At 45.6% G+C, this 22283-nt stretch overlaps 1 protein-coding gene across 2 annotated transcripts in view; it reads left to right on the plus strand.

The window, feature by feature from the left end:
* The window catches only part of SORCS1 (sortilin related VPS10 domain containing receptor 1), a 477135-nt gene that overhangs the window by 368353 nt on the left and 86499 nt on the right, over window positions 1–22283 (plus strand). For both annotated transcript variants that reach the window (XM_075935517.1, XM_075935516.1), the window contains exons 8-10: window positions 4404–4493; window positions 14545–14724; window positions 21149–21295. In XM_075935517.1, coding sequence (XP_075791632.1) covers window positions 4404–4493; window positions 14545–14724; window positions 21149–21295 — 417 coding nt within the window. The remainder of the gene's footprint in view (window positions 1–4403; window positions 4494–14544; window positions 14725–21148; window positions 21296–22283) is intronic.

The following is a 22283-nucleotide window of genomic DNA, read 5'->3' on the forward strand; positions in this document are numbered from 1 at the left end:
TAGTTACAGTCTCCCTTTTCCAATTATCCTTCTGTTTAAGGAGGATACAGCATATTTCCATTTCCTGTTTTCAACAGTTGTGTGGTATCACTATGGCTACGTCTACACTGGCCCCTTTTCCAGAAGGGGCATGTAAATTTCATGAGTCGTAGTAGGGAAATGCGCAGGGGATTTAAATATCCCCCGCGGCATTTAAATAAAAATGTCCGCCGCTTTTTTCCGGCTTTTAAAAAAGCCGGAAAAGAGCGTCTACACTGGCCCCGATCCTCCGGAAAAAGCTTAAGAATAAAAAGTAAGAATAAGAGCCTCCGGAAAAGGGCACTTTTTCCGGAGGATCGGGGCCAGTGTAGACGCTCTTTTCCGGCTTTTTTAAAAGCCGGAAAAAAGCGGCGGACATTTTTATTTAAATGCCGCGGGGGATATTTAAATCCCCCGCGCATTTCCCTACTACGACTCATGAAATTTACATGCCCCTTCCGGAAAAGGGGCCAGTGTAGACGAGCCCTATGTGTTTTTAATAGACAATGCATTCCTGCCTGTGCTAGGGTGGGCATTTCAATGGTTAGAACATAAGACTGGCCATATTGGGTCAGACCAAAGGTCCATCTAGCCCAGTATCCTGCCTTCCAACAGTGGCCAGTTCCAGGTGCCCCAGCGGGAATAAACAGAACAGGTAATTATCAAGTGATCGGTCCTGTGTCACCCATTCTCAGCCTCTGACAAAGAGAGGGACACCATTCCTACCAATTCCTGGGTAATAAGTATTGATGCACCTATCCTCCATGAATTTATCTAGTTCTTTTTTGAACCTTGTTAAAGTCCTGTTCTTCCCAACATACTCTGGCAAGGAGTTCCACAGGTTGACTGTGCGCTGAATGAAGAAAAACTTATTTTTGTTTGTTTTAAACCTGCTACCTATTAATTTCATGTAGAGCCTCCTAGTTCTTAAGTTATGGGAACAAGTAAATATCCGGTCTATATTCACTTTCTCCACATCAGTCATGAACCAAATGTGCCAAAATAATCTGCAATATGGATATGAAATTAGAGGATGAAATTCTGGCCTCATTGAAATCAGTACATGTTTTCCTGGGGCCAGTCTATCACTCAGAATTTGACCCTTTGACTTTGCTTACTAACAAATTATCTGATCGCCCTGGTACGTGTAGCTACTAATGACATAAGGAAGGATTGGAAAGAGGTCCTGGAGGCTAAATTTAGACTGCTAGTTAGGAGAGTGAAGTGTAGAACTCCCATGGTAGCATTTTCTGAAGTGCTTCCAGTACCACACGTTGGGCCACTTAGGCAGAACTGCAAAGTCTCACTGCATGGATGAGACAGTGGTGTAGAGAGGAGGGGGTTAGATTTATTGGGAACTTGGAAAACTTTTGGGAAAGCGGGAGCCTGTACAGGAAGGATTGTCCCCACATGGAACCAGATTGTTGGTGCTTAAAAAGGTTGTAGAGCATTTTTTAAACTAAGGGATGGGGGTAAGCCAACAGGTGTGAAGGAACACATGGTTTGGACAGAGACATCCCTTAAGGGAGGGTCTATTGATAGAGATTGTCCTAGCAAGGGTGGAAGGTGATAAAATACAGTAGGACCTGTTGAGAAACAGTCAGATAGAAGAGTCCCATTCAATTACATCAGACAGACAGCTAAAAAGTGACTAATTTTTAAAGTGCTTATATATAAATGCTAGGGCTATGTCTACACTACGAGTTTTCTCGGCAAAAAATATGCTAATGAGGGACTCATTTGCATGAGTTGCGATCTCTTTTGCATATTTTCTGCTGATCCGTTTTTTTACTAGGGTTTTTGTGGAAAAACAAGCAGTGTGGACATTTTCTTTTTGCAGAAAAACCCATTTTTCCGCAAAATCCTTATGCCCCCCAAAAAAGGAGGTTTACCGATCTTGCGGGAAAAGAGGTTTTTGCAGAAAAATAAAACATCCACTCTGCTTGTTTTTGCACAAAAACCCTAGCGAAAAAACTGATTGGCAGAAAATATGCAAATGAGATAGTGGCTCATGCAAAGTAGTTCCTCATTTGCATATTTTTTGCCGAGAAAACTCATAGTGTAGACGTAGCCTAGGAGTCTAAATAATAACATGGGTGAACTAGAGTGCCTTGTATTAAACAAGCATATTGACATAATAGGCATCACAGAAACTTGGTAGAATGAGAAAAACAGTGAGTGGTCCTCTAGCACCTTAGAGACTAATAAAAATATATATACAGTGTCGTGAGCTTTTGTGGGAAGCAAATCAATGGGGCTTAATAATACCACAGTGCAAAATATATTGGAAGGATAGAACAGGTAGCGGTGGGGGGTGGGGATTGACATTTTATATGAAAAACAGTGTAGAATCAAATTAAGTAAAAATCTTAAGCAAAATAAACTGTACCTCTATGGATAGTAATTCCACGCTCTAGTACCAAAATATAGTATTATGGATATATTATTGACCAACTGACCAAGGCTGTGATAGTCACCATAAAATGCTCAGGTAGAATAGAGAGACTATAAATATTTTAAAATCTCAATCATAATGGGGGATTTAATCATATTCATTCATATTGTCTGGGTATTTATCTCCTCAGGATGGGATGTGGCGATAAAGTTTCTTGACCCCTTAAATGACTATGTATCGGAGTAGTGGTCCTGGAATTCCCAAGCAGTGAGGCAATTTCTTGATATAGTCCTAAGTGAGCATAGGATCTGGTTCAAGAGATGAATATGACTGGAGTGCTTGGGAATAGTGATGATAATATAATTAAATTTAACATCCCTTGTGGCAGGGAAAACACATCAGCCAACCCTATAGCATTTAATCACCGAAAGGGAGGCTACCCAAAAATGAGGAATTTGGTTAAAAGAAATCAAAAGGTACTGTGCCAAAAGAGAAATCCATGATAGCTTCTCAGATACTTTTTAAAGACATCAAAATAGAGGCTCAACTTAAATGTATGCCCCAAGTTTTTTAAAAGCATCAAAGTAAAAGAAGCAGTGGGAGGAAAAAAGACATTCTCTAAAAAGTGGAAGTTAAATCTTAGTGTGGAAAATAGAAGGCAACTTACATTCTGGAAAATGAAGTGAAAAATATTATTAGGAAAGCCTAAAAAGAAAAGACTCAAAAAGTAAAAGCAATTTTTAAAGTATGCCGGAAGCAGGAAGCCTGCTGAAAAATACTGGAGACACTGGACAATCAAGATGCTAAAGGAGTTCTCAAGAACGATAAGGCCATTGCAGAGAAACTAAGTTTTTTGCATCAGCCTTCATAGCTGAGAATGTGACACGTGAGGGAGATTTCCAAACCTGTGTCATTTTTCTAGGTGACAAATCTAAGGAACTGTCTGAGATTGAGGTGTCATTAGAGGAGGTTTTGGAACAAATTGATAAACTAAACAATAACAAATCACCAGGACCAGAAATTGTGGAACTACTAACTGTGGTTTGTAACCTATCCTTTAAATCAGTGTTTGAACCAAATGACTGGAGGAGAACTAATGTGATGTCAGTTTTTTAAAAATCTAGAGGTAATCCTGGCAGTTACAAGCCAGTAATTCTAACTTCACTACCAGGCAAACAGGTTCAAAATATTGTAAAAAACAGAATTGTCAGATACAAATGAACATCATTTGTTGGGGAAGAATCAACATGATTTTTGTAAAAGGAACTCATGCCTCACTGATCTACTAGAATTTTTGAGTGGATCAACAAGAATGTTGACAAGAGGGATCCAGTAGATAGGGTGTACTTAAATTTCCAGAAAGCCTTTGACAAGGTCCCTCACCAAAGGCTCTTAAGCAAAGTAAGATGTCATGGGATAAGAGAGAAGGTCCTCTCATGGATTGGTAACTGGTTAAAAGATAGGAAGCAAAGAGTAGATATAAATGGTCAGTTTCCAGAATGGAGAGAGGTAAATAGTGGTGTCCCCACTATGGGACCAGTCCTATTCAACATATTAGTAAGTGAACTGGAAAAAGGGGTGAACAGTGAGTTGGCAAACTTTGCATATGATACTAACCTACTCAAGATAAGTAAGTCCCAAACAGGCTGTGAAGCGCTACAAAGGGATCTCATACTACTGGGTGACTGGGCACTTGGCATTGGCCACTGTTGTAAGACAGGATACTGGGTTAGAAGGATCTGACCCAAAATGGCTGTTCTTAGGTTCTCATGTTGTAACTATAGGGATCAGGTTGTTCCACTGACTGACAATTTCAGACTCATTGACATTTGTGTTTGATTCACATTTTGTTCACCAGCCACAGCTATGTTGAACTGTCACAATCATAGCTGCATTCATTACAACCTGCCTAGTATTTTCCTCCAACCTCAAAGAAAAATGAAGGTTGGTGATGGTAAACATGGTTATAAAATCTCTTTTTATATTGCAGTTAACATCAGGAGGACGACCACACTATTACGTGTCCTATAGGAGGAACGCATTTGCACAGATGAAGCTGCCAAAGTATTCTTTGCCCAAGGTATACTGCTATTGCTGATATATTCACACTCACACACGGAGCGATCCCAATCAATTCAAAGGTTATGGCGGCCAAGCGGTAACTTCAGAATGAATTTTAATTAACAAAAACTTGTTTTCAAAGAATATTTGGAAGAGGAACAGAGCCTGTGGTTGTGTCAGTATTTCAGTCATTCAAGGGCATCACTATGAAATGTAGATTTGTGCTCGGGTCTTCTTACATTGCTAGAGGCTGAACCTCTCTAGTCCGGCACTCTCTGGTCTGACGGCATCTGTGGACTGGCATGATTTTAGTTACTCAGATGTTCACTTATCATGGGTGTGGCCAAGTTTCCTGTGGTCCCATAAAGTTTGTTTATAGCCACCAGTCCTGACTCTCAGTGTTTTGTGCTGTTAGTTAGCTCTATTTTACCCCTGTCATGGCTCCTTCCCCACTCTGGCACGATAAATGCAGAAGTGGGGGCCAGCAAAAGTACCCCAAAACCTTATCTACCAGGTTTTGGTATAAAACTTCCCCCCCAAAATCTTAACAACCTAGATTTTGGGAATAAAATCTCTGCTGTTACCACTCAAGTATTGGTACAAAAATCAGGGGAAAGATCACTTGGGAAAACTCACCCCTAAAGTACAAACTAGGACACAATCATTAACCAATACCAGGCTAATAAAAAGGGAAGAGAAAGAACTTTTATTATCACCACAATATTCCTGTTGCAAACATAATGACTAGATGGAAAAGTAACAAAATAATATACTCATGGGCTGCGTCTAGACTGGCAAGTTTTTCCGCAAAAGCAGCTGCTTTGGCAGAAAAACTTGCCAGCTGTCTACACTGGTCGCTTGAATTTGTGCAAGAACACTGACGATCTAATGTAAGATTGTCAGTGTTCTTCTGCAAATACTATGCTGCTCCCGTCTGGGAAAAAGCCCTTTTGCGCAAATGTATTTGCGCAAGAGGGTCAGTGTAGACAGCTAAAAACTGTTTTGCGCTAAAAAGCCCCGATGGCGAAAATGGTGATCGGGGCTTTCTTGCGCAAAACCGCGTCTAGATTGGCACGGACACTTTTCCGCAAAAAGTGCTTTTGTGCAAAAGCGTCTGTGCCAATCTAGATGCTCTTTTCCAAAAATGCTTTTAACGGAAAAAACTTTTCCGTTAAAAGCATTTGTAGAAAATCATGCCAGTCTAGATGTAGCCATGGAGGAGAAATTTACCATGGGCCAGGAACTTAGTTACAAAGCAGAGCAAAACCCACTGTTAAATGCACAGGCATCAGATCCTATTTCCCAAACCATAAAACAATAAAACCTAATGGATTTATCTAAACTTTATCCTACTTACAGACTGTGAAGAGTATTTTCTTAGAGGGAGACATCCTGTCCCCTTCAATAGCTGGAGAGAAACTACACAGGACAAAGGAGAGAAACCCCCCAAAATTCCTTTGTCCCAGTTTGAAATTCCTACCTACATTTCCATTGGCTGCTTGCCACCTGGTTTAGGTAAGGGACAAAGTTAACCCCTTAGTCCCCAGTATGCTGGCTAATCTGCATGATTATGACAACCCCTATATGTTTCTAAGAACCCAGTAAGCAGTGGAACTGTTGGTGATGCGGCTAGACAATATTCACCTCCCATGGTTCAGCAAATTCTCTGGTTCGGCACCAGTCAAGTCCCGAGGGTGCTGGACTAGAGAGATTCAGCCTGCATTTCATTTTAATCAATTAACACCATTGTGGAAGGTTTGCCTTGAACTATTTTCCCCCGCCTCCTTCGTGTGGGTCATTTTTGATGCTTTGCCTCATTAGCAGATTTGAAAGGGAGGCAAACAAAGAGATGTTTTGTGTCTGCTCCATATCGTCCCTAATTAAGAACAATGGTGAATGAGCAATGGAGCCTGAAAGGATGTCATTACCTTATGGAGCTGGGTTTTTGAGAGTGCTAGTCAACTTTGGGGATGGAGTAGGATCAGTACTTTGCAGCCACATGTCAAACCATTTATGAAACAAAAGGGAGCCACCCCCCTTAAGGTGTTTTTTTCTTTTTTCAAAATAATGAGCTCTGACTTAGTAGCATTCAAGAGCATGGCCTGCTAGGTGGTGTGGCTATCAGTGGTTGTACCCGGGATCAGATGTTTAGGGCCGCATGTGGGTTACTGCTACACAGGACAGTGCAAATCCAAACTGACAAGGTTCTTGGAACTCTTCCCTTGTGGTTGAGCGGTGTTTAGCCTTCTCCCACACCTCTCCAACCCGCCATCCCATCTCCTTGACCTGTGAATCCCCTTGAGATGTGGATGAGTCTTGAAAAGGATCAGTGAAGGTACAGGGCTGTCTACTGTGAGGACCTCAGGGGATGTCACAGCATGGAATCCTCCTGATCTGCCCCAAAGCAAGGGGATCCCAACATGCCTACAGGGATCCAAGTTACAACTAACAAAGCCACAAAGACGTATGTAACCCACACACCTAGGCTACGTCTACACTCGCGGCTTCTTGCACAAGTAATATGCAAATGAGGCTAAGCGTGGAATATCGCTGAACTTCATTTGCATACCTAATGAGCCACCATTTTTTTCAGAAGAGGCTCTTGCGCAAGAAGGAGCATCTACACTGCCCCTTCTTGCGCAAGAAAAACCCTCTTGTGCAATGCCGTTACACCTATTACTTTTCAGGAAGAACGGCATTGCGCAAGAAGGGGAAATGTAGACGCCCCTTCCTGTGCAAGAGGCTTTTCTGAAAAAAAATGGTGGCTCATTAGGTATGTAAATGAGGCTTGGCGATATTCCACGCTTAGCCTCATTTGCATATTACTTGCGCTAGAAGCCGCGAGTGTAGACATACCCTAGTGTGGTTACTGAGCAATGCAAGTGGCACCTAGACCACAGCAACAATTAAGATCAAGAGATCTCTACAGCACAGTTTGGGAGCCAGCTGGCTTCTAGCTCAGCAGGTAGAGGCTCGTATACTCTGCTACTGAGGTCTCAGGTTCAAATCTGCCTGGTGGTGGTTACGCTCCCATGTTGGGGGATGCTGGTGGGAGTAAAATCCCCCTATCAATGTTATATCCCCCAGCAAGTCCTTTTTCATAGTACAGATCCCAAACCTGGGCTGCACCCAATACCTCCAGTCACTTTTACAGAATCGTGACCCTGGTATTTTCACATAGACCGATACTCAAGCCATCCTAAAGCCCCAGGCGGAATTATCCTATCAAGACAGAGTATAATAATATATGCTTATTAGAGACAGATGTTTAAAAAGTCATTGGAGCCTTTTCAGACTAGTAATTGCAATTCCCCTGCAAAAATGACCCTTTGAATGGCCACTTGCAGCTACCCTGACCATCTGTGATGAAACCATTTGCTTTCAGTTGTTTCCCCACTACATGTTTGGTTCTCCATCTGGCCATCTCTGAGATCTACAGAGAGCTGGGGAAAGGAATTTACCATTGATTTTAGCCTATTGTACATGAAATAGGAATTGGAACAGCAAATGCTGTTTGCCCCAAGTATGAATGTGGTATTTAAGGAGAAAAAGTGCTTCATTACAATCTCATAACATCTTCAAAAGATGAAGAGTTACATTTGGCGTGGAAGGAGCCAAAGGAAAAAAAACCCGGCATCTATTTGGGATGCTGCTATCAAAGCAGGAGAGCTGCCTTTATTAAAAATGTACAAAGCGCTGTGCTAGCCAAAGGAATTGAAACAAACAGTTCCTTCTGTGCCTTGATTCTCTTTAATCTTTCTCAACTAAGAAATTGGGCCCGGACGTGGTAAACAGTGCTGACAGTTCCAAGCTCTCTAATGGCTCATGGATGGAGGAGAGGAATACAAAGTTTTTCACCCTGGCATCTGTCACCCCTTTTGAATTTGGACCAGAAAAGGGTGTTGTCACCTGACAGCTGCTGGCTTTGCTGACATGAGTTGATGGGTTGTAGTCCAGCTCATGTGGGCAGAGTTCATGCTATAAAACTCACAATTATGGCTGCCTCGAATTGACACTATTTTTTACCGGTCTGAGCAAAGGGAGAACTGAGCTATGGGCTGTTAATGGATACAGTGAGAGGAAGCCTTGAGTTGCCATTCTCATTCTGTCTGATGGCATCGTGGCACGTGTAACAGGGTTGGACCTCAGCGCTGTGGCGCCTCCTGCTGGTCTCCTTGGGAATCAGCTCTTCAGCCTCCGAGTACCTTCTGCTGGCCTGTGTCTCACCCTCCATTATCTATCCCTGAGTTACTGCAGGTCTCATGTTCTTCCTGGACCACAGTGCCCTTCCCTCGCAGTACAGGAAGTCCCCGGGTTACGTACAAGATAGGGACTGTAGGTTTGTTCTTAAGTTGAATGTGTATGTAAGTTGGAACTGGTACAAAGGGTGTCACAAGGAGGAAGGAGAAAATTTGTTCCTCTTGGTTTCTGAGGACAGGACAAGGAGTAATGGGCTTAAAGTGCAGCAGGGGAGGTTTAGATTGGACTTTAGGAAAAAATTCCTAACTGTCAGGGTGGTCAAATATTGGAATAAATTGCCAAGGGAGGTGGTGGAATCTCCCTCTCTGGAGATATTTAAGAACAGGTTAGATAGACATCTGTCAGGGATGGTGTAGACAGAGCTTGGTCCTGCCTTGAGGGTGGGGGGCTGGACTCGATGACCTCTCGAGGTCCCTTCCAGTCCTATGATTCTATGATTCTATAATATTGTAGGGGAAACTCTAGCCAAACATTTCTCCAGAGCTCAGTTTTATTCTCCCACACCTCACTTCCCTCAGTCCTTTACTCTCAAGCTGAGGTGTCTGCTGAGAAAAGCCGCTCCGCATCTCCCTGGTCTGCTGGGGGGGGGGGGGGGCAGCAGACCAGGAAGACGCGGAGCAGCTTTTCTCTCCGTGGAGGATACGGGCGGTGGGACCGCGGTGTGTCTCGGAGGTCTGCTGGGGGGGAGGGGTGCAGCTAGTGCGGGGTTGCCTCACCCCGTTTGTAAGTAGGGATCCGATGTAAGTCGGATCCATGTAACCCGGGGACTGCCTGTACTGCTCTTCATCATTGCCCCTGCACTCTGGGGTCCTCCCCTCCCAGCAACCCCCAGTACCCTAATCCCACCTTGCCTCAGTGCCCCACTGCCAGTCATCATCGAGCCCCTGTCTCGGGGCAAACTGCAGCCTGAAATGGCCACTCATCATTGGCAAGGGGGTGAGGACCTGCTGCCTTTGCTGCCCTGGCTGCCTCCTTGCATCCTTAGTACCCTCAGGCCTTGCCTCAGGCCCTGTAGCCTGGGAGGGAGTTTGCCTGGCCAGAGCTCCCCAGCTCTGCCTGCCTTTCCCCAGCCCAGCTCGTATCAGGAAGCCTCTAGCTTCCCTGCCAGCCAGGAGCCTCCTGCTCTATAGCTGCAGTAAGAACGTTTTCCTCTCCACTCGAGGAGCCCCTATTTATACTGCCCCAGCTAGGCCTTCGTTGGCAGCTACCTGCCACAGCTGTGGGATCCACAATCTCAGCTGTCTCCCAGGAATGGGTTTAACCCTTGTGAGGCCAATGTGGGGCAGCTGTGCCATCATATCATGTAATGTGAGCCTCCCGATCTCTCTAACAGAGTTCATCACAGAATAGCACAGGTACCCCTAATGTCAATTCATTGGGGTGGTCCATTTTTAGACATACCTAAATCTCTGGCCACCAGCTTGTGCTGTGCCTGGAGTAGCTTACTCAGCAGCTGTGAAGCACAGGCATATAGGGTTGCCAGAGACTTTTACAAAAAATCCTGGGGAAAATGGTGGGGAAAAAAAATTGGTTGAGCAAAAAAAAAAAAGTCACTGCACCTTTAAATTCCTGTGCTCTCCCCAGCCCCGCCAGATATGGCAGGGGGAAAATGTCCCTGACAGCCTTCTGAGAAAAACAGAAACGTATTTTCTGCGTTTTTTTACCGGGTTGTCTGGGTGAAAACCGGACACCTGGGAACCCTCCAGGCATAGACATAGGCCCTCCCGCTTAGCCTACAGGCCCACCCACCCACAGCTCTGCCTCTGTTCCTGCAAGAGTGCGGGGACTTGCCCCTCTCTGCTTGGTGCTCCAGCTGGACCAGGCCTGCTCCCCTCATCCGACGCATCTGGAGCGCTGGGCAAGTGGCACAGGATAAGACAGAGCATCTATCCCTCCAAAGCTAACTGGGGGCGGGGGAGAGGAAGCCCCATTGCTGCTACCTCCCCAGTCACTGCCCACCCACCCAAAGTCGGGCCCACCCACTTGTCCCATTCTGGCTATGCCACTGCGGTAAAGGTGAAGGCGGGCAAAGCAATGTGATTGCCATACAGCCAGATTGTGTAGATAGTTCCAAGTTTCATAATGACGGAAAGGGTTCATCTCATCTCAGCGCTGTCTTACACAGTGAACCTCTAGCCCTGTGGGAGCCACAATAGTCACAACACTCCTAAAATAGCGAACCTTAAAAGCAGCTGACCGTGACCGCAATTGACCGGACATATCCGGTATCGCCTTCCTGCTATTAATCTTGCCAAGTGGTGACGGTCCCGAAGCAAGTGAGAAAAGGGCAGTTGCACTGTGTTAACAATACCGAAAGCTTGGTCCTTTAGCCTTTCCTAGACTCCCAATCAAATTCACAAGCATAACATTGCTCTTTCTCTTGCCTTTGGAAAGATAAGAAGGGCAGGCACTAGAACTGCATGTTAATGTGCATTCCCCCATGCCGTGCTGCAGCCCGGGATGTTCTCAGAGTCCCAAGAAGGGTTTAGACTAATACAGCAAAAAACTGACGTGGATATTAGCCCCTTTCCATTGTGTGCTTACACTGTGCAGGCAGATACAGGACAGCGGATACACACAGGGTATGTCTAGCCTGCAAACTTATTTCGAAAGAGAGCATCCACACTCAAAACCGGATCGAAAAAGCGAACTGCTTTTTCGAAAGAGAGCGTCCAGGCTGCATGGACGCTCTCTCGAAAGAAAGCTCTGATTGCTATTCACAGAATGGCCACCAGGGCACCTGTGCTTTTTTCTACTGCCTCTTCCTTCGAAAAATGTCCCTGTTCTGCCTCCACACACCCCTTTTTTTGAAAGAGCTCTTTCGAAAAAGGCATTTGAGGTTTACCAATGTCATAAAAACCCTGCGTTCTTTCGATTTAATTTCGAAAGAACGCGACTGCAGTGTGGATGCAGGTGAATTTTTTTTTTCTCCAAAAAGGGCAGTTTTTTTAAAAAAACAATGTAGTCTAGACATACCCACAGAGGCAAATATAAGCTGACATAGCATACACCTCCTTCAGGCCCCTATAGTGTGTATGTTACACCAATGTGGACTCACTTCACACTCCTTTGGACTATTGGAGCATATGGATTGTAATCACAGGTTGGGATGCAGCTCTAGCCGAAATATCTGAGCTAGATTTAATCTAGCTTGCTTGGGTACCAGAGCAGTGAAGCTGCAGCATCAGTTAGTCCCACAAGTAATTACCCAGTGTTCAGGGCGGGCAGGGACAGCCCCGTCTGAAGCATGAGCTGCCACAGCTGGTTCACAGCTAGATCAAACCTAGCTCTTAGGCTAAAAATGCGCACATACCCTGTGCTTGCAGACCTGGCATATCCTTAGATTCCCTTTGCCTTCATTGGATTGTCTTCCTTACTGAAACTCTCACCTCTTTACTCTTGTTATAGAATGAGCCAGTTGGAAATCAGAAAGAAAAGTTTTCAGAGAACAAGCAACCTGATTGATTTCCCTGGCATTCATGAAATTACCTTCCGCTTTCCCTAAAGCTGGTCAGATCTTGCAAAAATAAAAATCTGTGTTAGGTGAATAAACTGTTTGATCAGAATTTCATGAAAAAGTACATTTGCCAAATACACTTTGAGCATCTCTGCTTCCCTCAGTCATACACTATCTCTGAATTTGGCTCAGCGGGGCTCTTAGGGTACGTCTACACTATATGCCTCTGTCGGCAGAGGCATGTAGATTTGTTTATTCAGCAAAGGTAAATGAAGCCGCGATTTAAATGATCGCGGCTTCATTTACATTTACATGGCTGCCGCGCTGAGCCGACAAACAGCTGATCGGCTGTTTGTCGGCTCGCCGCTAGTCTGGACGTTCCCCCTGTCGACATCAAAGTCCTTTGTCAGCAGCCCCGGTAAACCTCATTCCACGAGGAGTAACGGGGCTGCCGACAAAGGGCTTTGATGTCGACAGGGGGAACGTCCAGACTAGCGGCGAGCCGACAAACAGCCGATCAGCTGTTTGTCGGCTCAGCGCGGCAGCCATGTAAATTTAAATGAAGCGGCGATTATTTAAATCGCGGCTTCATTTACCTTTGCCTACAACCCTAATCTACATGCCTCTGCCGACAGAGGCATGTAGTCTAGACACAGCCTTAGTGTGCATGTGTCTGTGTATACACACATAAGGGACTCTAAGTGTAGGTCCACACTGGAAACAGCGTGTTCTTCATTTGGGTTAAGTACCCCACAATAAATTAGCTCAGATTGAAATAGCAATGGAGGCAACACAACCTGGTTTATAATTTGGCTGAGTGGCTAAAGTTCAACTCCTGGTTATTTTTCATGCTTCCATCTTTTAAGCCAGAAGGGTAAAAATCCATCGGGATATTCTGTTTGTGTGGCAATAATAGCTGTAGTTAAAGCAAGAGGAACTAGAATAGCTAAAGACATTAACTTTTGATAAAGTTCCCAGTTTTGCAGACCCCCAAAAAACACTACATAGTTTTCCCTGTAGATTTTAAGGCCAGAAGGGAGCATTATGATTATTCTATCTGGGAAGGAGGTCATCTTTTTGTTATACATTAGCACTATGGGATCTCATTCTTAAATTCTGTGGCAATACACATGTACACACATACATTCAGCAGAGGCTATAGAATTTAGTAATTCTGGCATCTGTAACTTTTTGGGCTTCCACAAAGAAGCGGAAATTTAAGCTATTTTATTTTCTTAGCTCAGTAATATATAAGTTGGACCTTCCTGGTCCTGCACCCTCGGGACCTCGCTGGTCTCGGCTGAGTGATTTTGCTGGATCAGGAGAGGTCATATCTGGTTCCCCTGCTACCGGCTTCCCTCAGCTTTCGACCAGCCGTCAGGCTCCTGGCTGGCTCCCCCTGGCTGCCCTGCCAGTCCCCCCACCTCTTTCCCTGCTATGCTGGGCAGCCCAGCTCCCTGTGCACCGGGCTTCTGGCCCCACAGGGCAGCCCCGCTGCGGCACACTGAGCTCCTGGCCCCACAGGGCTGTGCCTGGCTGCCCGGTTGCAGCATACCAGGCAGCCCAGCAAGCGGGAAGCCCAGCTGCCAGCCCTCCACCAAGACTCTCTGGAACATCCATGGTCCTGCCAGACAACAGATGTTGACGGACCAGGCAATCCCAGATTAGAGAGGTTCAGAGATTCAGACGGACCAGGCAGTCCAGGATTAGAGAGGTTCAGAGAGTCAGACGGACCAGGCAGTCCCGGATTAGAGAGGTTCAGAGATTCAGATGGACCAGGCAGTCCTGGATTAGAGAGGTTCAGAGATTCAGAGAGACCAGGCAGTCCCAGATTAGAGAGGTTCAGAGATTCAGAGAGACCAGACAGTCCCGGATTAGAGAGGTTCAGAGATTCAGACGGACCAGGCAGTCCCGGATTAGAGAGGTTCAGAGAGTCAGACAGACCAAGCAGTCCTGGATTAGAGAGGTTCTGTACAGAGACTTCCTTTTCAATCACATTTCATATTTAAGATAGAACATGGGGAAAAATCTTGTATGATACATATTTTTTTTAATAGTACCCCCCTTCACAAACTGCTCCTGTACAATAATGTGCTTAAAAGTATTGACGGTGTGAATGTTCAGTTAACACCTCCACCATTAATTACTACTCTGCATACCAGCAGAAGAGAGAACAAGCAAAATATGTGGATGTGTGGGAACATGCTACTTGCAAAAAATGTTATCTACAATTTCTGATTAGGCTCTAGTTCTGACTACATCCCTTGATCATCCAGGATTTAACCTGTGTTGACCTTGGAATGGATACAGCCGAGTTGCCCTCCAATACGGTGCTTCTGTGTCCTTTCCCCAGGATATGCACGTTATCAGCACGGATGAGAATCAGGTGTTTGCAGCCGTGCAGGAGTGGAACCAGAACGAAACGTACAACCTTTATATATCCGACACCCGAGGGGTCTACTTCACGCTGGCCTTGGAGAATGTCAAGAGTAGCCGAGGGCTGGAGGGTAATGTGATGATCGACCTCTATGAGGTATGTCACAAGGGCTAATGACGTAGTCCTATCCTGGGAGTTCAGGCTGTTCCAGGAACTTTGCTTTTGTGATGAATGTGCACAACCTTGTACCACGAGTGTAATTAGTGGAGAGATTCTGTGTTTGCATGCAGGCTCATACCTTTGGGCATACCTGCTGTGATGCCTTTTATCCAAGGACTTCAAAAAGCCCAGATTTTGTACTGCTGTACAAAGTCGGTACTGAGTGAAGGTACGAGAAGGTTCACTCTTGCACCTGCAGGTAAGATCCGGCCTGATGAGATCTAGCCATGGACTTAAGAGAGCCCATGCAAAACTCCCCAGATCTGCTACACCTTACAATTGCTGCAACATTCACTACCTGGGAATAAAGAAGGAATTGTAGCTGAATCAGCCAGAATTCCTGCTGTGGGAACAGTAATATCTGGTATACAGCAATCACTTATAACATACCACACCCTGAATAGATGCATCCCAGGGCCACAGAACTTCAAGGATGAGCTTTTTGATGCTATAAGAAGAACAGGCAAGGGAGGAAGGGCAGTTTTAAGTTACCTGTACCACCCTTCTGAGCTTGGTTGCTCTGGGGATTGGAGTGGCCATTGTGTTATTTAGACTCCCTTGGATACTTATCTAGGTTATGACCACCTCCCTGCGTAGCCCAGAATCTCTGCAGAGCTGTGTGGGGAAGCCCCAGCCCGACCCTCCCCAGCAGGTTCCCTATGCCAAACCATGCAAAGGTGTCTTTGGAAAACAGACTGGTGCCTGCATGTGTGGGAATCCTTCCCTGGATGGAACCAGGGTTTTGGGGGGGGCCCTTTAAGGTATTCTGACCCATTTGTATGGCACAAAACAGCTGGAGCAGGGAGAAGTTCTCCCTTCAGTTTTCCTACAAGTGATTTGCCCACTGCAGGGTGAAATCCATTCAATCACAGTGGCTGTGTCTACACTGGCACCCTTTTCCGGAAAAGGGATGCAGATTAGCCAAGTCGGAATTGCAAATGCAGCAGGGATTTAAATTTTCCCCGCTGCATTTGCATGAACAGGGCTGCCGCTTTTTTCCGGCTCGGGGCTTTGCCGGAAAAAAGCACCAGTCTAGACAGGGATCTTTCAGAAAATAAAGCCTTTTTCGGAAGATCCCTTATTCCTCTTAAAATCAGGAATAAGGGATCTTCCGGAAAAGCCTTTATTTTCCGAAAGATCCCTGTCTAGACTGGCGCTTTTTTCTGGCAAAGCCCCGAGCCGGAAAAAAGCGGCAGCCATGTATATAAATATAAATAAATATAAATCCCTGCTGCATTTGCAATTCCGACTTGGCTAATCTGCATCCCTTTTCTGGAAAAGGGTGCCAGTGTAGACACAGCCATTAAGTTCCTGTAAAAGCGAAGGGACTTTTACCTGAGTATTAACTCCAGGCATTGGTTTGACTTTGAATAGCCTTTAACCACCTTGAGATGTCCATACAGGAAGCCTGGACGGGTGCTGTGTAAATGCAGACAAATTGCAGAAGAATGGGCACGCCATTTCCTCCTCTTTATGAGGTCTTCACTATTAATCTATGTACGGCATTGGCAGCCTGTGGAAAGGCTGTTGCCTCTTATTACTGCCAGTGCAAGGAGGGTTTGACTGCATTACATAAAGGTGTCCTACATCGCAGAGGAAAGAAAAGCTTTTGTTTTATTAGGCTGGCAGATCATAGCAAATGGGATTGAAATTAATGTGATCAGGCTGGAAGCGTCGTCTCTGCTGACTACCTCGATAGAAAGAATATTGGCTGACACAGAGCCTGGTGCAAACCTCCCTTGAAATCGGATGTGCTGGCTGGAGGAGAGCTGAAAGCTATGCAGAGTTGATTCCCCAGGAGGACGGCTGCAAGCAATAAGCCCTGGTCTACACGAGGGAGTTATTTCGAAATAACCCCCCCCTATTTCAAAATAATAAGTGGAACATCCACATGGCCACGCCTGTTATTTTGAAATAACAGGCTGGTTATTTTGCAATCGGTATTCCTGCTTCCCTTGGGGAATAACGCATCTTTTGAAATAGCAATTTCGAAATAGTGTTCGTGTGGATGCTCCACTGCTGCTATTTCGAAATAACTACTCCCCAGCAGGGTCGGCCCACAACATTTTGGCACCTGAGGCAAGGAGCTCAAATGACACCCTAATTCCCCTCACTTGGGCCAAAACTTTGAAAGGTCTCAATTCTGCCTTCTTCCTGTTCTACTCCTCTCATGGTCCTGCTCTGCTACCTACACCAATAAAGGAGAATTAACAGCAGCAAACACAATTTTCTACACTCTGGGTCCTAGTGGTGCCCCTCCACTGTCTGGCACCTGAGGCAGCCGCTTCAGTTCGCTTCATGGTAAGGCCAGCCCTGATCCCCAGAGGAATTCAAAGTAATTACTCCCTAGTGCTTCCTGGAGCTCTAAGTTGAGGTAGCGTGTCCAAATAATGGAGCCTACCTCAGACTAATTTCAAGGTTCCCTCATAGTGGGGACATGCTATATCGATTTTGTTATTTCAGGAGCTATTTGGAATTTAGTTATTTTGAAATAATTTCCTAGTGTAGACATGTCCTAAGTGTGTAGGGGGAGGCAGAGAGAAACGGACTCTGAGCTGGTTTGTGGACCGCAGCGTCGAGAAAAGCAGAGTGTGCGCACCGGGTACTGGGGTGGGGGGTCTGTCATGTGTCAGCTTGTCTGGCTTCAGTGGAGTGTGTGAGGGTGGCAGTGTGTATAGAGTAATTAGGCCAGATTCTCAGCTTGGGTACTTCTGCCTTGCACACTCAACGGAGAGTTGGACTGAACCTGACGGGGACTCCTATTTGTAGAGGTGATGGAAAATGTTCAAATTTCAAAATTTCCCAACAAAAGAGAACTTTTTTTTTTCCAAAAATGTTGGTGAACATTTTTGGTCTGCTCTTTTGCCCAGCAAGTTAGTTTGGCTAGTTCTCTTGAACGCCCAAAGACCCATGTCATCCAGACTAGCTCACTAGTATACAGATCCATGTGGAGAACGTGATATAAACAATTCCATCTCCTTGGCCAAACTTGACATTTTTGACAAAATATTTCATCACAGCCATGCAGCGAGGGTACGTGTTGGCAGTGACACCATAGAGGTATGTATTGCGTCTGCAGTTGCTTTTCAGAGATCTCTTAATACGGCACAGACTCATAGCATCTAAGATAAGAAGGACACTGCTATTGTCTGGTCTGCCCTTCTGTATAATACAGGCCATTAAATTTTACTCAGCTACCTCCCTGTTGAGCCCAAGAGTATAATTAAACAACATCTAAGTTATATTTTATTCCCTAATGATTAAATTTGTATTTGTTTCAGCTAGAAACTAATTTATAGACAAACACTTGGTGTATCAGCTGTGACGGAGTCATTCATTTCATCTCCTTCTGTCTTTATTAATTGGTTTACCCTTTGTTCTGCCATCCATCACCACTGAGAACAGCCTCTCTCCATCCTCTTTGGAACCTCCCTTCAGTCAGCTGAAGGCTGCTATCAACCCCCCCCCCCCCCCACACACTCTTCTCTTCTGAAGACTAAATAAGCCCAAATCCCTCAGCCTCTCCTCAGAGGTCACGTGCTCCAGCCCCCTAATCATTTTGGTCGCCCTCCGCTGGACCCTCTCAAATGCATTCATATCCTGTCTGTAGCGGGGGGCCCAGAACTGGATGCAGTACTCCAGGTGTGACCTCACCAGTGCCAAATAAAGGGGAATAATCACTTCTCTAGATCTGCTGGCAATGCTCCTCCTAATGCACCCTGATATCCCATTCACCATCTTGGCTACAAGGGCGCCCTGTTGACTCATATCCAGCTTCTCATCCACTGTATCCCCCAGGTCCTTTGCTGCCAAACTGCTGCTTAGCCAGTTGGTCCCCAGCCTGTAACAATGCTTGGGATTCTTCCATCCCTAGTGCAGGACTCTACACTTGTCCTTGTTGAATCTCGTGGTAGGTCACTCCCCCTTCTCTATCTCATTGGAAGGGCTGCCCCTCTGCCTCCCAGGACAGGGATAGGTCCATGTGAATCTGCTTGTCCCAGAGCAGGATAGCATGAGGGAAAGGTAGGAACCTCAGGAGTTGGGGGAGGAGTTATGTGATGCAGTATGGTGGTAGGATTGGAACGGGCAAGCTCCATCATGGCAGGGGAAGCCTGAATGTGGGACCAAGTGTTGAAGAAATGGGTTGGGGGGCAGCATGCTTGGAGGATGTCTGCAGCCAAGTAACCAGTTTGTGTAACTCAGGAAGAAGGGGGAAGGGATGGTGGAGAGTGTGGGAGGTGTCGACTCTAGAAGGATGGGGCCTGCCAGGGAGCTGTGGAGAGATGCCAGTCACCTCGCGATCAGATACTGCAGATCATCTGCTGTGAGTCTTGCTAATTTCCCCTGCTAAGAAAAGAACCATCCTCCCTTCGTGGAACTTCTCCTCCAAGGTCTTAGCGAAGTATGTTGAGGCCAACACAGTCCTTGATTCTGCGGCAGCAGTTACCAGTTTGGTTCCAGTTAAGTAAAAACTGCTGTGACTAAAATGGTCCAACAGTTGACGTGGTGTCTCGGTTCCTTCACTTCTCTGCCCTCAAAGCAGAGGTGGAGTGGACACTTGAACCATCCTGAAGGTAGATAGAAGGTTCTCCTCCCCCCGCCCACCCTGCAATCCCTTGATAGCTGTCGCCGTTTATAAAACGACAGCCTAACAGACTTGCTCTCAAGCTATAGTGGATATTACACGATTGATTTTCAGGCTGTTGAACATCCAAGAAACGTTTTGCAAGGTACATTGGGCAAAACAAAGGTATTTTCCTGCTTCATTTTCACATGCCTCTATATGTAATCATGCCTTTAACAAGGCACAGAGCATTTTTTCACAGCCCCAATGGGATTCTGAGTTGGTGGGTATTGGAGCATTGCTTTAGGGGGGAAAAGGTTGGCCAGAGAGTCCAAAGATCTGTCTCTTAACTCTGATTCTACCTCAGCTTTGGGCAAGTCACTTTAACTGCTTCATGGCTCAGTGCAAGATTGGAATAAAAATACATGAAAAGAATTTTAAGGGTTATCTATATATCTATCGGTCTGTCTGTCTGTCTGAGAGCTTATCTGCGAGTCTGTCTGTTTGTCCTGTGTATCTGTCTGTTTCTTCAAGAACTCCTCCTAAACAGAAAGAGCTAGGACCACCACATTTTGTATGAAACTTCCTCTTATCATAACTTATAGTAAGGTCAGGGTTTGGTTGTGCCAGGAAACTGGGATGTGCCTGGAATGGGATTGGTTTTCATTAAACGGAAAGGGAGGGCTGTGCTATATAATGACCACATGAGGGCAGCAGGGGATATGGGATGCAAAGCAGGGACAGTTATACTATACAATGACAATGGAGGGAGCAAGGAGTCAGAGCTGGGCACCGGGACAGCTATAATCCCATTGGAAGAGCCAGGTGCAGAGGTGGAGAAAGGGACAACTATCCACTGTATATTTGAGCTTCTCATAAAGCCATACAGAAAAGAGACAGATTCACCAGGCAGGTGAAAGGGGCTGATTGGTAGTGTGCCTCCCGCCCCACAATTCAGGATTGCACCAGCCCTGAGTCTCCCATGTCCCAGGTGCCCTTTGGGGGGGGGAGGGCGGGGCTGAAGCCTCTCCTGATTCATACTGGAACATTTCTAGCTGTTCCTCTGTGTCAGGGAGTGAGGCATAAGTGCACAGTTTGCTGCATTCCTCACTCTGGCTGGGGAGCAAAGGGCACAGAGGAATCTGGATATGCATCTTTCCCCCAGCTGTGTCCACTGGAGTTGCAGCGGTCATGGAGAAGCGTTTCTCACCTTGCCGCAAGCAGCTGTGGGGAGGTTGCCCTCTGTCCCTGGGGCAGCCTGCATACTGAACCCCTCAACCCCAGCCCCACCCCAGAGCATGGATTTAAAGGAAGCAAGCACATTTGTATTTTTTTTCCAAAAAGCCAACATTGAGTTAAGGCCCCCAGCAATGTGATTCATGAAGAATTTTGAAATCCTTGGGCAGAAGGCACCATACAAAAGGCAACGTATTCCGTATTCTCGTTTTGTTTGAAGGAGAACATTTCTGTGGGTGACTCGGCAGAGGGACATTAATGACTGTCCCTTGTGTCTTCTCATGGGAGACGGAGGTTGTCCCGTTTTCCTGACAGTCACCTACATCATTTCAGGTTTCCTTTCTCCTTCCAAAGCTCCAGCTTTCCCTCCCCTCTGTAGTGTTTCTTGGTGTTCTTCTGACACCGACCATAACTTTCCTACTTCTAACACCCATTGGCAACGCTCACCCTCGACTCCATCACTCAGATGCTGTCTCTGAGGCCCTGCTGAGTTTGACAGGTAATCACATGTGCACGTCCAATTTTGATCTATTTTTTTTCAGCCATGTCAATTTTTCCTAGGTAGCAGGGATAAAAGGAATGTTCTTGGCTAACAAGAAGATTGACAACCAAGTGAAAACTTTCATCACCTACAACAAAGGCCGGGATTGGCGCTTGCTACAAGCTCCAGACACTGATCTGAGAGGAAACCCTGTTCATTGCCTCCTAGTAAGTTCTGCTTTAAAACACAACTTTCCCCCAGGTAAAAACAGGGGCATGTTGTATGACACAGGCTGGGTGCTTCATGACAAGGGTACCGTGTGGCGAGTCTTGGGCAGCCAGACATCATGGCAAAGCACTGGCTATTTTATTGATTTATTTATGTACCTTTGACAGAGGACACATTATAAAAATCACATGGCTTCTTTCTGCAGAGCTGATGAGCTCCTCTAAGGCAGCAGGTGAAGATAGGGACTCTGCGACGGTGGAGTTGAAATTCTGCATGCTAGGTGGGGTGAGCGAGCTACTTGCAGAGACCAGCAGAGAGTGTTCAGGATCTTCCTGATATAGGACAGTAACTAGAGATGGGCACAGGCCCCAGAATTAAGAGGGGGAACGGGGAGTTTCTACTGTCTGATATAGGTAATTTATTATTGTATCTTCCATATTTTTCTTTTATGTCATATAGCCTGTATAATGGCTCCTTCCCCACTGTGGCACGATAAATGCAGAAGTGGGGGCCAGTAAAAAACTTCCCCCCAAAATCTTAAAAACCTAGATTTTGGGGATAAAAGATCTGCTGCCACCACCCAAGTAATGATAAGAAAATCAGGGGAGAGATCACTTGGGAAATCTCACCCCTAAAGTACAAACCAGGACGCACAAATTAACCAATACTAGGTTAATAAAAAGAAAAGAGAAAGAACTTTTATCATCACCACAATATTCCTGTTGCAAGCATAATGACTAGATGGAAAAGTAACAAGATAATATAGTTATGGAGGGGAAACCCACCATGGGCCAAGAGCTTAGTTACAAAGCAGAGCAAAACCCATTTTTAAATGCACAGACATCAGATCCTATTTCCCAAACCATAAAACAATAAAACCTAATGGATTTATCTAAACTTTACCCTACTTACAGATAGTGAAGAAAGAGTCTTTTCTTGGAGGGAGACATAGTGCCTGTCCCCCTCAATAGCTGGAGAGAACTGCTC

Source organism: Pelodiscus sinensis, chromosome 8, assembly GCF_049634645.1.
Source record: "Pelodiscus sinensis isolate JC-2024 chromosome 8, ASM4963464v1, whole genome shotgun sequence".
Taxonomy (NCBI): domain Eukaryota; kingdom Metazoa; phylum Chordata; order Testudines; family Trionychidae; genus Pelodiscus; species Pelodiscus sinensis.